Source organism: Pelobates fuscus, chromosome 8 (assembly GCF_036172605.1).
Source record: "Pelobates fuscus isolate aPelFus1 chromosome 8, aPelFus1.pri, whole genome shotgun sequence".
In the NCBI taxonomy this organism is placed as follows: domain Eukaryota; kingdom Metazoa; phylum Chordata; class Amphibia; order Anura; family Pelobatidae; genus Pelobates; species Pelobates fuscus.
In genome coordinates, this window is record NC_086324.1 from 170,598,032 (window position 1) to 170,614,975 (window position 16,944).

The 16,944-nt window shown below is 42.1% G+C and overlaps 1 protein-coding gene across 1 annotated transcript in view; it reads left to right on the plus strand.

The window, feature by feature from the left end:
* Positions 1-8,889: 8,889 nt before the first annotated feature.
* The window catches only part of LOC134571009 (guanylate-binding protein 1-like), a 26,197-nt gene continuing 18,142 nt past the window's right edge, over positions 8,890-16,944 (plus strand). The window contains exons 1-3 of the mRNA XM_063429041.1: positions 8,890-8,954; positions 15,213-15,414; positions 15,494-15,621. Of these exons, the coding sequence (XP_063285111.1) occupies positions 15,222-15,414; positions 15,494-15,621 (321 nt within the window). The 5' untranslated portion in view covers positions 8,890-8,954; positions 15,213-15,221. The remainder of the gene's footprint in view (positions 8,955-15,212; positions 15,415-15,493; positions 15,622-16,944) is intronic.

Below are 16,944 nucleotides of genomic sequence, written 5' to 3' on the forward strand. Positions count from 1 at the left end.
AACGTGTGTGGGAGCCTGGAGTGTCCCTTTAATTATATAAACCCACCCGGTATAACTAACTGTAACCTAACCTACACAGTGCACCTAACGTGTGTGGGAGCCTGGAGTGTCCCTTTAATAATATAAACCCACCCAGTATAACTAACTGTAACCTAACCTACACAGTGCACCTAACGTGTGTGGGAGCCTGGAGTGTCCCTTTAATAATATAAACCCACCCAGTATAACTGTAACCTAACCTACACAGTGCACCTAACGTGTGTGGGAGCCTGGAGTGTCCCTTTAATAATATAAACCCACCCAGTATAACTAACTGTAACCTATCCTACACAGTGCACCTAACGTTTGGGAGAATGGAGTGTCTCTTTAATAATATAAACCCACCCAGTATAACTAACTGTAACCTATCCTACACAGTGCACCTAACGTGTGGGAGAATGGAGTGTCTCTTTAATAATATAAACCTACCCGGTATAACTAACTGTAACCTAACCTGCACAGTGCACCTAACGTGTGTGGGAGCCTGGAGTGTCCCTTTAATAATATAAACCCACCCAGTATAACTAACTGTAACCTATCCTACACAGTGCACCTAACGTGTGGGAGAATGGAGTGTCTCTTTAATAATATAAACCCACCCAGTATAACTAACTGTAACCTAACCTACACAGTGCATCTAACGTGTGTGGGAGACTGGAGTGTCCCTTTAATTATATAAACCCACCCGGTATAACTAACTGTAACCTAACCTACACAGTGCACCTAACGTGTGTGGGAGCCTGGAGTGTCCCTTTAATAATATAAACCCACCCAGTATAACTAACTGTAACCTAACCTACACAGTGCACCTAACTTGTGTGGGAGCCTGGAGTGTCCCTTTAATAATATAAACCCACCCAGTATAACTAACTGTAACCTATCCTACACAGTGCACCTAACGTGTGGGAGAATGGAGTGTCTCTTTAATAATATAAACCTACCCGGTATAACTAACTGTAACCTAACCTGCACAGTGCACCTAACGTGTGTGGGAGCCTGGAGTGTCCCTTTAATAATATAAACCCACCCAGTATAACTAACTGTAACCTAACCTACACAGTGCACCTAACGTTTGGGAGAATGGAGTGTCTCTTTAATAATATAAACCCACCCAGTATAACTAACTGTAACCTAACCTACACAGTGCATCTAACGTGTGTGGGAGCCTGGAGTGTCCCTTTAATAATATAAACCCACACAGTATAACTAACTGTAACCTAACCTACACAGTGCACCTAACGTGTGTGGGAGCCTGGAGTGTCCCTTTAATAACATAAACCCACCCAGTATAAATGTAACCTAACCTACACAATGCACCTAACGTGTGTGGGAGCCTGGAGTGTCCCTTTAATTATATAAACCCACCCGGTATAACTAACTGTAACCTAACCTACACAGTGCACCTAACGTGTGTGGGAGCCTGGAGTGTCCCTTTAATAATATAAACCCACCCAGTATAACCAACTGTAACCTAACCTACACAGTGCACCTAACGTGTGTGGGCAGGGCCGGTGCAAGGATTCTTGCCGCCCTAGGCAAAGATCCATTTTGCCGCCCCCTCTTGAATGCAACTACACTCTCTCAGAAGTTTATTCACTAAACTATGAATTCAGTGAATTGGAAATCGAATTGCATAGTTTAAGCAAAAACAGCTGAACTGTGACAGTTGCTGAGTTGGCGAATACTTCTAAATGGTATAAATTTTGCCATTTGGTTTTTAATTAGGTCTGATCAGCTGTCCCTTTCCTCCATAGTGCCCAATCTCTCTCATTAGCGTTTATCCCCAGCTTTCTCCTTTGTTTCTGTTTCCAAAAGTTTGCAGTCTCTATGTTCATGATTTATCTGCTCACTCTATGCCACAGATTCTCTCCAGCCTGTTTCTCTTTATTCCAATAGGGTTATTCAATAAAGTGAGAATTGTTGGGAATTCAAATTGAACTTCTAATTTATGGTCAAAACACCTGTTAACATTCTCAAGATTTGGCTACTCTGCCCTTACACTTACAATTTCACTCTAGTGAATAACCCGGTAATTATCTTCTGTCAATTTCTCTTCTTTTCTTTTCCATGTCTATTTATTAAACAGTGGGTTGAAATATAACTTGAAACATTTAGGCCAAAACAGAAGAGTTGTATAAAGTCATCTCAACTTTTTTCAAATCACTGTTTAGTGAATAGACTCCTAAGTGTCTAAGGGAAAGCAGAAAGACCAGTGATAAATTTAGGGAAAGGGAACAGACCGGGAAGGCAATTAGGAAAGGGATAGAGAGATTGTTGAGGTTTTTAGGAAACCTATACAAACTAGGAGACATTTTAGAAGAGACACAGTGAGCAGACATTTAGGGGGGAAAAAAAAACTGTCCAATATGAACACACACATTCAGTACACACAGGAATACATACATCCACACACACACACACACACGCACAGCCAATACATACATCCATACACACACACACACAGCCTGCCAATACATACAACCATACACGCACGCTGCCTAATATATACATTCAACTATACACACTCACTGCCCATTATATACATACTGCCCAACACATACATCCATGCGCACATACTGCCCAACACATACTTCCTAATACATATACATTTTACATTGAATATATTTATGGTTGTTATAAAAAAATGTATTCAATTAATTTGGTGGGATTTATCTTATACTATTGTGCATTTAGTTTCTGCTAATGGGGGTATTTAATGTATGCTACAGGGACCTTGTCTGAAAGGCACACTATAAGTAAAACTTTTTTTTAAATATAATATATATAATTATATTAATGTATTAGAAATATAACTGGTCACACACTCACTGGCACACACACACACACACACACACGTCACTTACACCCTCTCACCAACACACACACTCTTACTGACAAATACACACATACACACAAACACAATGTCACTTACACATTCTCACTAACACACACACTCTCTCACTGAAATACACACACACAATGTCACTCACACCAGTTTACATATAGTCAGTTTATTATACACACACCCACAAACAAACTTAACACACCAATTTTTAAACATACAAACAATAATAACCATCTCCCCTTATGCCTTACCTGTGCTAGTGATGTGACTGGAGGAGAAGGGGACCATCTTTCAGCCTGCAGGTATATGTCCTTGTTCCTGGTGGAGCAGGAGAGCCGTGCACTGTGAGCACAGGCTGCTTCCTGCTCCCTCCAGAGTGCTTCCTCTGTTCACAGGCAGGGGGCAGCCAGGATACCAGGTTACATCCTGGCTTTCCCTGCCTGCAGCAAGCAGCGTGTTCTGCTCGGGTGCTGGGGATTCAACAGATCCCCTCTCCCTGAGCAGATGATCGGCACTGCAGCAACAGGGAGCACAGGATATGGCTGCGCTGGGGGGTGGCTAAACAGCCACTTACCCAGCGCTCCGACCCCAGGCAGGAGAAGCCCGCTGCCCACCCACAGGAGCAGCCCACCCACAGGAGCAGCCCACCCAGAAACCTCCCGGTGGGCGCCCCCTGCAGGTCGGCGCCCCAGGCGAATGCCTAATTTGCCTTTATGGTAGCGCCGGCCCTGTGTGTGGGAGCCTGGAGTGTCCCTTTAATAATATAAACCCACCCAGTATAACTGTAACCTAACCTACACAGTGCACCTAACGTGTGTGGGAGCCTGGAGTGTCCCTTTAATAATATAAACCCACCCAGTATAACTAACTGTAACCTAACCTACACAGTGCACCTAACTTGTGTGGGAGCCTGGAGTGTCCCTTTAATAATATAAACCCACCCAGTATAACTAACTGTAACCTAACCTACACAGTGCACCTAACGTGTGTGGGAGCCCGCAGTGTCCCTTTAATAATATATATAATAATGTAACCTAACCTGTGTGGAGTTCCCATTAACTGATCCTTTTTCTCACCAACTTCCATGACCATTTTTCCTATAAAGGTTAGTTATTATGTTTGCAATGAATTTTGTGGTTAAGTATTTTTCTCTTTCGTTTTCAGTATGTGTCACACAGCAGAAGGCGTTGTCAGGTTTCCTGCTCACTATCTGTTAATCATTTGCTTAGAGATGCAATTTTTTGTTAGTTAAATTCATTAGAGACGGCCAGAGAGTTAGATCCATTATGTGTGTTACATGTTTTTTTTTTTTTTACACACCCATTTCTGTCAGCGTTACTCACACACAGTAAAGTTTCAAAGTGAATTTCAAATTTAAGGTCAAAATAGCCGAACTAGAACTAGAAGTATGCATTCAGTTCTGCTTTTCTGGCCATAAAGAGACACTTTAGTGACCAGAACAATTGCAACCAGTGCCCAGGTGTAACTAGAAACTACGGGACTCCGGTGCGAAAATTGCGCTGGGGCCCCCCATATGTCCCCGCCCACCACACCCAACCCCCACACCCCCCCCCCACCACACACACACACATGCAGGCACACACATTGACACGCACATGACACACACATACAGGCACACACAGATACATACACACAAACATACAAACACACAGACACCCATACACTCATATACACACACACTCAGCCACACACAAACACATTTAGACACACACACACGCACAGACACATCCACATTCAGACATGTACACATACATTCACAGACACACACACAGACACATGCACTCACAGACACACACACACACTCACAGACACACATAAACTCAGACACACACATGCACTCACAGACACACATACACTCTTAGACACCCACACTCAAATTATTCATATTTTTTTAATTTAAAAATGTCCACCTTGCCTCCCTACCTGGAGAGCTGGCGTGGATCTGTCCCTGGGGTCCAGTGGGGCTTCAGTGAAGCGTGCGGTTGTGTTCCCGGCAGAGGTGGCAATGGAGCTGTGTTCTCCCTACTCTGCTCCCTCGCGCCAGCAGGCCACCTCTTGGGCCCCCTATGACAGGAAGAACACAGGGGGCTGCAATCCGGTTTGACAGGACTGCTCGGCCACACTACACAGAGGCAGGATGGGAGCAGCACAGCTCTCTTCTCCTTTCAGACACCCGGGAGGTATCGTGGCAGCCCATGGTCGTAGGGGCCGTGGCTGCGGCCGAGCCTCCTGCAGTGAGGGTCCTGGTCGCTGCTGTGACCCCTGCGACTGTGGTAGGTATGCCACTGAACCAGGGGCATACTTTGGTTTTGTGCTGTGCTAGGCATGACTAAACTCAGGAACCCGCCATAATCTAAATATGCCCGACCAGGGCCATCTTTGCAGTATTGTAGGCTCTGGCGCACTGCCTACACAACCACTCACAGAAATAAAATGTAGTTATCGATAAAATGAAGCTTATATTTATTGGTACCCCAACAAATGCAATACATACAATACATACACACAGACTGCTGAATACACAGACACAGACTGTTGAATACTCACACACACAAACTGAAGTGAAGGGTGCAGTGTCTGTGAGGGCTGTAGTGCATGTGTGAGGGCTGTAGTGTGTGTGTGAGGGCTGTAGTGCGTGTGTGAAGGGGTGCAGTGTGTGTGTGTGAGAGGTGCAGTGTATAAAGGGTACAGTGTGTGCGAGAGAGTTGCAGTGTGTGTGAGGGGGTGCAATTTGTGTGTGAGGGGTGCAGTGTATGTGAGGGGGTGCAGTTTGTGTGTATGTGTGTAAAGTGTGCAGCGCGTGTGAGGGGATTCAGTGTGCTTGTGTGTGTGAGGGGTGCAGTGTGTGTGTGAGGTGTGCAGTGTGTGTGAGGGGTGCAGTGTATGAAGGGTGCAGTGTGTGTGAGAGGGTTTCAGTGTGTGTGAGGGGTGCAGTGTGTGTGTGAAGGGGTGCAGTGTGTGTGTGAAGGGGTGCAGTGTGTGTGAGGAATGCAGTGTATGAAGGGTGCAGTGTGCGCGAGAGGGCTGCAGTGTGTGTGAGGGTGGAGTGTGTGAGGGGGTGCAATTTGTGTGTGAGGGGTGCAGTGTATGTGAGGGGGTGCAGTTTGTGTGTATGTGTGTAAAGGGTGCAGTGCGTGTGAGGGAATTCAGTGTGTTTGTGTGTGTTTAAGGGTGCAGTGTGTGAGTGAAGGGTGCAATGTGTATGTGAGGGGTGCAGTGTGTGCCGGGTACAATGGTATGTGGAGGGGTAATAAGGGAGAAAATGTATATATTTTGTATTATTTGTATTTAAAAATAAAAAAGCTGTATGTCCCTCTCCACCCTTCTTAACTTTGCCAGGGAGGTTGGGACATTGCAATCCCTGGTGGTCCAGTGGTGAGTACAGAACTTTAGCCTGCAGCTCCTCCGGCTGCATGCAGACTTTTCTCCTCTCCCTAAGCGAGCTGAGCACTGTGTCGGAGTGTTGCCATGGTAACGAGCAGCAGCGCTTAGACCAGCATGTTCGCGAGAGGAATGAGCTGCCTCCCAGGTCCTTCCCTCCCTCTCCTGCAGCCTGGATCCTCCCTCTCCACTAACGAAGGGCTTTAGGGTCGGTGAGGGAGATCTTTAATGTGAGAGGACTGGCTCTTCCTGGGCCGACTGTTAAGATCAAAGGATCAAAGTATCCCCTGTCAATACAGTGGGGCCCAAATGCTTGTGGGATCCCTGAGCAACTGCCCAGCATGCCCATGCAAATCAACTGCCCTTCTCCTCCCTCCCTCCCTCCCACCCCCCCGAAATGAGGCTGACAAGGAATTAACTGGGTGTTTGGGGGCATCGTTTTTTGCCACCTCAACTGAAAGTGCCGTGCAAGGTAAATGCCTTGTTTGCCTCACGCTAAATACAGCGATGATTGCAGCTTATTATCCCTGCAGTTTTAATGTAAAGACGGTCTATTCAGAGGAATAGAAATTTCCTGTGGCAAAGCATTGGATTGGCTGAGATTGTCAATTTTAATGATCTCAGCCAGGAAAAAAAGGTTGGTAAAAACACCTTTTTAAAGTAAAGAGAGGGGGCCCGGAAAAATAAACTGTTATTTTGTGGGGTCCAAATTTTGTGGGGTTTCAAATTTAAAGGAACCCGATTCCTGACACTATAGTGGTTTGTTTTTTAAATGTAGTTTTCACTTTGAATCCACTTACAATTCTCGTTTTAGTAAATAACCCTGTGTCTGGCTCACTTTTCATTAGTCATACCATAGATATTGTATCATACTGGATCCTCCTTTTGGGTTGTATATGGTTGTACAGAGAGAGGTATTAGCAGTAGAAAGAGGGAAGTGCTCATGCCATTGTACAGAACACTGGTGAGACCTCACTTGGAGTATTGTACGCAGTACTGGAGACCGTATCTCCAGAAGGATATTGATACCTTAGAGAGAGTTCAGAGAAGGGCTACTAAACTGGTTCATGGATTGCAGGATAAAACTTACCAGGAAAGGTTAAAGGATCTTAACATGTATAGCTTGGAGGAAAGACGAGACAGGGGGGATATGATAGAAACATTTAAATACATAAAGGGAATCAACACAGTAAAGGAGGAGACTATATTTAAACAAAGAAAAACTACCACAACAAGAGGACATAGTCTTAAATTAGAGGGGCAAAGGTTTAAAAATAATATCAGGAAGTATTACTTTACTGAGAGGGTAGTGGATGCATGGAATAGCCTTCCAGCTGAAGTGGTAGAGGATAACACAGTAAAGGAGTTTAAGTATGCGTGGGATAGGCATAAGGCTATTCTAACTATAAGATAAGGCCAGGGACTAATGAAAGTATTTAGAAAATTGGGCAGACTAGATGGGCCGAATGGTTCTTATCTGCCGTCACATTCTATGTTAAAAAACTATCTCTCTGATTGTGACCATTTGATATACTCGATTTTCATAGTATGTGGTATATTATATTATAAAATAAGTTGTTGTTTTGTGCATAACAGTTTATTTCAACCATCATTACCGCTGAGCCTGGCATAGTAGAAGAACTCTGGCACTGTGCTCAGTGATGGAGCATATTGCTTTACAACGGTTTGCCCTCTTACCTCGTCCTGGGGAGTGCTGAGTTTCCTCCATGGGCAGGTTTACGAAATCCAGTTTCTTCAGAGCTACACAAGCTGAATCTGGATTCAGCCGCTCAATGAGCCAATAAACGAGTGTCTGTGCAACAAAATTAGCACCGAGCTGCCATAAGCCAGCCTGGAACATTTGTTCTAGGTACAAGATGATGCCACATAATCCTGCCATAGCTAGAGTTACACTTCTGGCAGAAAAGGGGTTAAACTCGTATGTGCAGTGAAAAGTTACTCATACAAACATCTGGCACCATGACCACTTCAAATCAGAGAAGTGGTGATGGTGCTTGGAGTAACCCTGTAAATAAGCATGCTATGTTTTTCTTGTGGATAGTATTTTCACGATTCTCGTTACACATAGCGTACACATTGCACTACATCAGGAAAGGTGAATTCTGAGGCTCATTTCTTCTGTGGAAGTGAAGAAGTTAAGTGATTGGTTGGCTGTACACTGAATAAAAACCGCCAACAATGGGCCGTGGGACCCTACCTGCAGTCAGTACCATGCAGTACTTATGGTTAAATATTTAAAAAGCAAAAAAAATCATTCAACTACAGATTCATACACATACATTTTTAAGAGGAAAATGTTTAAATGCATTCAATTAATAAATATAATTAAAATAAACTGGTAATAGCACAATTTATTTCAATCAGTCTCTTCTTTTTGCTAAACCCATGTCACCAGCCCTCCGACCATTAATAAACCCCTCTCTTCTTAGAGTTCCGTCACCCTCTTCCTTTCTAGTAACTATTACACTATTACACTAAACGCATTGATATGTGATGACAATTCTGCTTTCAGTTTCATTATCTGTCACAAAGCAAAAGGTATTTATAATGCGTTTTCAGTTTCTGATTATTACAGTCTGAGAATCGTATTGATCTATTTCATTAACATTCATTAACAATTAGAGTTAAGTCTCAGGGAACCCACAAGGTGAGTAAATTATATTTAATGGGATCATTGCTTTTTTTGTTGGGGTTTCCTGCACTTTCATCCTCTTCTTTCTATCTCTCTGAGTATTCCATCATTTCATCTATTCCTGTTATGTTATGCTAGATTATCTGACGACAGATGTGAGTGACAGAGAGTGTAGTGCGGTATAGATCCCTGTGTGTGTGTGTTCGAGCTGGTTACAATGTGTTTGTGTTACTGTCAGTAAGAATGAATCAATGACGGCATCACAGACTGCGCTGTGTTAATACTGCTGCTAGGACTGTCTCAATGAAAGGGGGGAATGTAAACCAGGACAATTCAAAATGCCTCTACCTGCCGAAAGGCGGGTGCTCGGGTTGCATAGTTCTGCTTCCTGTCCTGAAATTGATGCTCCATTGAGTGTGTATGGGTAACGTGCAGAACTGGGGTTATACAGAGTATGAAGCAGGCCTCTCAGCTGATTTTGGTTTCCTGTCCTTAGATGGGCTAATGCTATACTCAGGGTACACAGACCATGAGGAAAGAGCTGCAGCAGAACTGTGTGTATGATCTGCCCTGAGTGAGAACATTGAAAGTTACATCACAGGCACCCCCCAAAGTACCACATTGTGTCACTCTGCATGAAAAGCATTACCAGCAATTCGCAGGATTTATAATCTGCATGAAGCTAAATGATCCCAGTCAGGTTACAGTTATACTGGGTGGGTTTATATTATTAAAGGGACACCCCAGGCTCCCACACACGTTAGGTGCACTGTGTAGGTTAGGTTACAGTTAGTTATACTGGGTGGGTTTATGTTATTAAAGGGACACTCCAGGCACCCACACACGTTAGGTGCACTGTGTAGGTTAGGTTACAGTTAGTTATACTGGGTGGGTTTATATTATTAAAGGGACACTCCAGGCTCCCACACACGTTAGGTGCACTGTGTAGGTTAGGGTACAGTTAGTTATACTGGGTGGGTTTATATTATTAAAGGGATACTCCAGGCTCCCACACACGTTAGATGCACTGTGTAGGTTAGGTTACAGTTAGTTATACTGGGTGGGTTTATATTATTAAAGGGACACTCCAGGCACCCACACACGTTAGATCCACTGTGTAGGTTAGGTTACAGTTAGTTATACTGGGTGGGTTTATATTATTAAAGGGATACTCCAGGCTCCCACACACGTTAGATGCACTGTGTAGGTTAGGTTACAGTTAGTTATACTGGGTGGGTTTATATTATTAAAGGGACACTCCAGGCACCCACACACGTTAGATCCACTGTGTAGGTTAGGTTACAGTTAGTTATACTGGGTGGGTTTATATTATTAAAGGGACACTCCAGACTCCCACACACGTTAGGTGCACTGTGTAGGTTAGGTTACAGTTAGTTATACTGGGTGGGTTTATATTATTAAAGGGACATTCCAGGCTCCCACACACGTTAGGTGCACTGTGTAGGTTAGGTTACAGTTATACTGGGTGGGTTTATATTATTAAAGGGACATTCCAGGCTCCCACACACGTTAGATGCACTGTGTAGGTTAGGTTACAGTTAGTTATACTGGTTGGGTTTATATTATTAAAGGGACACTCCAGGTTCCCACACACGTTAGGTGCACTGTGTAGGTTAGGTTACAGTTAGTTATACTGGGTGGGTTTATGTTATTAAAGGGACACTCCAGGCTCCCACACACATTAGATGCACTGTGTAGGTTCGGTTACAGTTAGTTATACTGGGTGGGTTTATATTATTAAAGGGACACTCCAGGCTCCCACACACGTTAGGTGCACTGTGTAGGATAGGTTACAGTTAGTTATACTGGGTGGGTTTATATTATTAAAGGGACACTCCAGGCTCCCACACATGTTAGGTGCACTGTGTAGGTTAGGGTACAGTTAGTTATACTGGGTGGGTTTATATTATTAAAGGGACACTCCAGGCTCCCACACACGTTAGGTGCACTGTGTAGGTTAGCTTACAGTTAGTTATACTGGGTGGGTTTATATTATTAAAGGGACACTCCAGGCTCCCACACACGTTAGGTGCACTGTGTAGGTTAGGTTACAGTTAGTTATACTGGGTGGGGTTGTATTATTAAAGGGACACTCCAGGCTCTCACACATGTTAGATGCCCTGTGTAGGTTAGGTTACAGTTAGTTATACTGGGTGGGTTTATATTATTAAAGGGACACTCCAGGCTCCCACACACGTTAGGTGCACTGTGTAGGTTAGGTTACAGTTAGTTATACTGGGTGGGTTTATATTATTAAAGGGACACTCCAGGCTCCCACACACGTTAGATGCACAGTGTAGGTTAGGTTACAGTTAGTTATACTGGGTGGGTTTATATTATTAAAGGGACACTCCAGGCTCCCACACACGTTAGGTGCACTGTGTAGGTTAGGTTACAGTTAGTTATACTGGGTGGGTTTATATTATTAAAGGGACACTCCAGGCTCCCACACATGTTAGGTGCACTGTGTAGGTTAGGGTACAGTTAGTTATACTGGGTGGGTTTATATTATTAAATGGACACTCCAGGCTCCCACACATGTTAGGTGCACTGTGTAGGTTAGGTTACAGTTAGTTATACTGGGTGGGTTTATATTATTAAAGGGACACTCCAGGCTCCCACACATTTTAGATGCACTGTGTAGGTTAGCTTACAGTTAGTTATACTGGGTGGGGTTGTATTATTAAAGGGACACTCCAGGCTCTCACACATGTTAGATGCCCTGTGTAGGTTAGGTTACAGTTAGTTATACTGGGTGGGTTTATATTATTAAATGGACACTCCAGGCTCCCACACATGTTAGGTGCACTGTGTAGGTTAGGTTACAGTTAGTTATACTGGGTGGGTTTATATTATTAAAGGGACCCTCCAGGCTCCCACACATGTTAGGTGCACTGTGTAGGTTAGGTTACAGTTAGTTATACTGGGTGGGTTTATATTATTAAAGAGACACTCCAGACTCCCACACATGTTAGGTGCACTGTGTAGGTTAGGTTACAGTTAGTTATACTGGGTGGGTTTATATTATTAAAGGGACACTCCAGGCTCCAAAATACATTAGATGCACTGTGTAGGTTAGGTTACAGTTATACTGGGTGGGTTTATATTATTAAAGGGACACTCCATGCTCCCACACACATTAGGTGCACTGTGTAGGTTAGGTTACAGTTAGTTATACTGGGTGGGTTTATATTATTAAAGGGACACTCCAGGCTCCCAAATACATTAGATGCACTGTGTAGGTTAGGTTACAGTTATACTGGGTGGGTTTATATTATTAAAGGGACACTCCAGGCTCCCACACATGTTAGGTGCACTGTGTAGGTTAGCTTACAGTTAGTTATACTGGTGGGGTTGTATTATTAAAGGGACACTCCAGGCTCTCACACATGTTAGATGCCCTGTGTAGGTTAGGTTACAGTTAGTTATACTGGGTGGGTTTATATTATTAAATGGACACTCCAGGCTCCCACACATGTTAGGTGCACTGTGTAGGTTAGGTTACAGTTAGTTATACTGGGTGGGTTTATATTATTAAAGTGACCCTACAGGCTCCCACACATGTTAGGTGCACTGTGTAGGTTAGGTTACAGTTAGTTATACTGGGTGGGTTTATATTATTAAAGAGACACTCCAGACTCCCACACATGTTAGGTGCACTGTGTAGGTTAGGTTACAGTTAGTTATACTGGGTGGGTTTATATTATTAAAGGGACACTCCAGGCTCCAAAATACATTAGATGCACTGTGTAGGTTAGGTTACAGTTATACTGGGTGGGTTTATATTATTAAAGGGACACTCCATGCTCCCATACACATTAGGTGCACTGTGTAGGTTAGGTTACAGTTAGTTATACTGGGTGGGTTTATATTATTAAAGGGACACTCCAGGCTCCCAAATACATTAGATGCACTGTGTAGGTTAGGTTACAGTTATACTGGGTGGGTTTATATTATTAAAGGGACACTCCAGGCTCCCACACATGTTAGGTGCACTGTGTAGGTTAGGTTACAGTTAGTTATACTGGGTGGGTTTATATTATTAAAGGGACACTCCATGCTCCCACACACGTTAGGTGCACTGTGTAGGTTAAGATACCGTTAGTTATACTGGGTGGATTTATAATATTAAAGGGACACTCCAGCCTCCCACACACGTTAGATGCACTGTGTAGGTTAGGTTACAGTTAGTTATACTGGGTGGGTTTATGTTATTAAAGGGACACTCCAGACTCCCACACACGTTAGGTGCACTGTGTAGGTTAGGATATAGTTAGTTATACTGGGTGGGTTTATATTATTACAGGGACACTCCAGGCTCCCACACATTTTAGGTGCACTGTGTAGGTTAGCTTACAGTTAGTTATACTGGGTGGGGTTGTATTATTAAAGGGACACTCCAGGCTCTCAGACATGTTAGATGCCCTGTGTAGGTTAGGTTACAGTTAGTTATACTGGGTGGGTTTATATTATTAAATGGACACTCCAGGCTCCCACACATGTTAGGTGCACTATGTAGGTTAGGTTACAGTTAGTTATACTGGGTGGGTTTATATTATTAAAGGGACACTCCAGGCTCCCACACATGTTAGGTGCACTGTGTAGGTTAGGTTACAGTTAGTTATACTGGGTGGGTTTATATTATTAAAGGGACACTCCAGGCTCCCAAATACATTAGATGCACTGTGTAGGTTAGGTTACAGTTATACTGGGTGGGTTTATATTATTAAAGGGACACTCCATGCTCCCACACACATTAGGTGCACTGTGTAGGTTAGGTTACAGTTAGTTATACTGGGTGGGTTTATATTATTAAAGGGACACTCCAGGCTCCCAAATACATTAGATGCACTGTGTAGGTTAGGTTACAGTTATACTGTGTGGGTTTATATTATTAAAGGGACACTCCAGGCTCCCACACATGTTAGGTGCACTGTGTAGGTTAGGTTACAGTTAGTTATACTGGGTGGGTTTATATTATTAAAGGGACACTCCAGGCTCCCACACATGTTAGGTGCACTGTGTAGGTTAGGTTACAGTTAGTTATACTGGGTGGGTTTATATTATTAAAGGGACACTCCAGGCTCCCACATATGTTAGGTGCACTGTGTAGGTTAGGTTACAGTTAGTTATACTGGGTGAGTTTATATTATTAAAGAGACACTCCAGGCTCCCAAATACATTAGATGCACTGTGTAGGTTAGGTTAAAGTTATACTGGGTGGGTTTATATTATTAAAGGGACACTCCAGGCTCCCACACATGTTAGGTGCACTGTGTAGGTTAGGTTACAGTTAGTTATACTGGGTGGGTTTATATTATTAAAGGGACACTCCAGGCTCACAGTTATAACCAAAGCGAAAACAACAGAGTCCCAAGAAAAATGATAGCACAGAGTGACAATCATGTATTCAGGTGTGCTGCGAATGTGAATATTAACAAGGAAGGGGAGTTTGAAAATAAAAATAAACATGAGTAGAAATAGGCAGACTAATTTTGATTGTTTTTGGCTTCAGTAAATATGAGTATTGTTAGTCCATTTGGAAATTGGTCATTTTCAACACATTTTGTGCAGTTGGGTAAAATTCAGTGTTTATTAAATAGACCAGATAAATTAAATGAGCAGGACTGACTGAGGCACTCTCTGAATAGGCTCTGTAAAGGTTTGAAAGCTTGGGAAATTGCAGAAAATGCATCAACTTCAAAGTTGTATTGTTTTATTTTTATAATTTTGATTTATTTTTGACAAATATTCTTACAGACATAGTCATCAAGTATGTCAAAAATTTCCTACATTTAATGTACCTTAGGAGACCAAATATTAAGCCATTATTCATACCATCATAGACATACTCATTATGATGAAAAATTTGACATACTGATACATATAAGAATACAAGACATACTTATACATACATACTAGGCAGAAAATACATAAAGTTGTGCACGACGGGGAAAACAGATTATCCTAAAAATTGTCTCTTAAATTAGAATATGAATACAAAGGAGGGTTATAATCAGATAGGAAATATTATTAAGAACGATTGCCAAATCATTTTGAACTAATCATACTGTTGGTGAGCAGAGTCGCATCCATTTATCATTTGAGCCTGATGTCGAATTTGATTAATTACCATATTAGTTTTTATAGCGTCGGGTTGGCGACATTTCCTAGCTAGTATAATTTTTAAGGCCAATAAACCTTGTACAAACATAGACTGTTTAACTGTTCTTACTCTGTATTGCTTTCTAGCACATAACAATGGCTGCCAACATTTTATTGAAAGCCCCAGTGTGTTTGATTAAAAACACCCCTGATGGAAAACTTGAAGTGAATCCAGATGCTCTGGAAATCCTGTCCAAGATAACACAGCCCGTGGTGGTGGTAGCGATTGTTGGCTTGTATCGAACAGGGAAGTCTTATCTTATGAACAAGTTGGCCGGACTCCAGAAAGGTAAGAAGCCACCAGTGTAAGTAAAGTAAGGGTTGGTGGGTACCAGTGACTGTGAATTTCACATGATTTATATCCACAGGGTTTGACTTGGGCTACACCGTCCAATCACAAACCAAAGGCATCTGGATGTGGTGTAAACCTCATCCCACTAAAAAGGACCATGTACTGGTGCTGCTGGATACGGAAGGTCTAGGAGATGTGGAAAAGGTGAGACGTGGAAAACACATTTTATTTAAGATACTCATCATATCTCCAAACATTTCTAAGGTGTAAAAATAGAAATATACAACCTTATATTGTAACAGCATGGTAGATAATATCTATAAAGAAATATACAAATCGCACATAGTGTGACAAGAGTACATATATGAGAACACGCAGGATGAATATATAAAACTCACAAAATATAAGTGAAAATCAGGCCCCTCACCCGTAATCAGAAGTGGTCTTCAGAATAACATGGCAAAATTCTTCTTTAGCACTTGTAAATAAAAAGAAACCAAATGATAGTGCAGATGAGATTAAAACTTCAAAGATTTATTACAAGATACACTTACAAAAGGTCCAGGTAAAAACAGCATATAATCCACTACAAGGTGGAGGTAAAAGTGCAGCAATGTAAGTCCCAAACGTTCATATCCAACGCGTTTCGTCCACTGGACTTCCTCAGGGATTGTAATCTCACTCTTCCAAAAGTCTCCGTTTAAATATGCCGCCAGAATATCCGGTTGGAATCCACCTGTCCAACGTCCAACGTCACTTCCGGTTCCGGTCTAGCGATAACTATTCTATGCATTCCATGCTGGAACGCAGCGAGCAGCTTCCAATAAATTAATAATACAAATACCAAATATGCAACTTGCAATGAAGTGTCTTATTCTGAAAGGGCATAAATCTAGCATATACATATCCAAAAAAGGAACCCCTAAGGGCCATGAAACAAATATGTACTTAGAAAAAATATGTGTATACAAAACTTATAAAAAAAATATATATATATATATAAAAATATAGATATGACACAATCATAATAGGACACCTCTTCCACAAATGTTTTATGCATGCATAATGTTCTATACAATATTCATAGATTATAATAAATTTGAATACGACTTGTTAAGACAATATTTTAAAGGGGAATCATGTACGTAATATGACAAGCACACATATTTTGAATACATCTAGTAATCAATCGTTGAACCAATATTGTTACACTCCAAAAATTGTGACTTTGTGCCCCAGAGAATTCTGAAACGTAAAAAACACGTGTTAAAAAAATTACAAATTAACGTTGTATCAAAAAAAAAACACCACGGGAGAGGACTCCCAACAATAGGAACCACAGAAAAAATTACATCATTTGGTTTATTTTTGTTTACAAGTGCTAAAGAAGATTTTTTTCCATGTTATTCTGAAGACCACTTCTGATTAAGGATGATGGGCCTGATATTCACTTATATTTTGTGAGTTTTATATATTCATCCTGCGTGTTCTCATATATATACTCTTGTCACACTATGTGCGATTTAT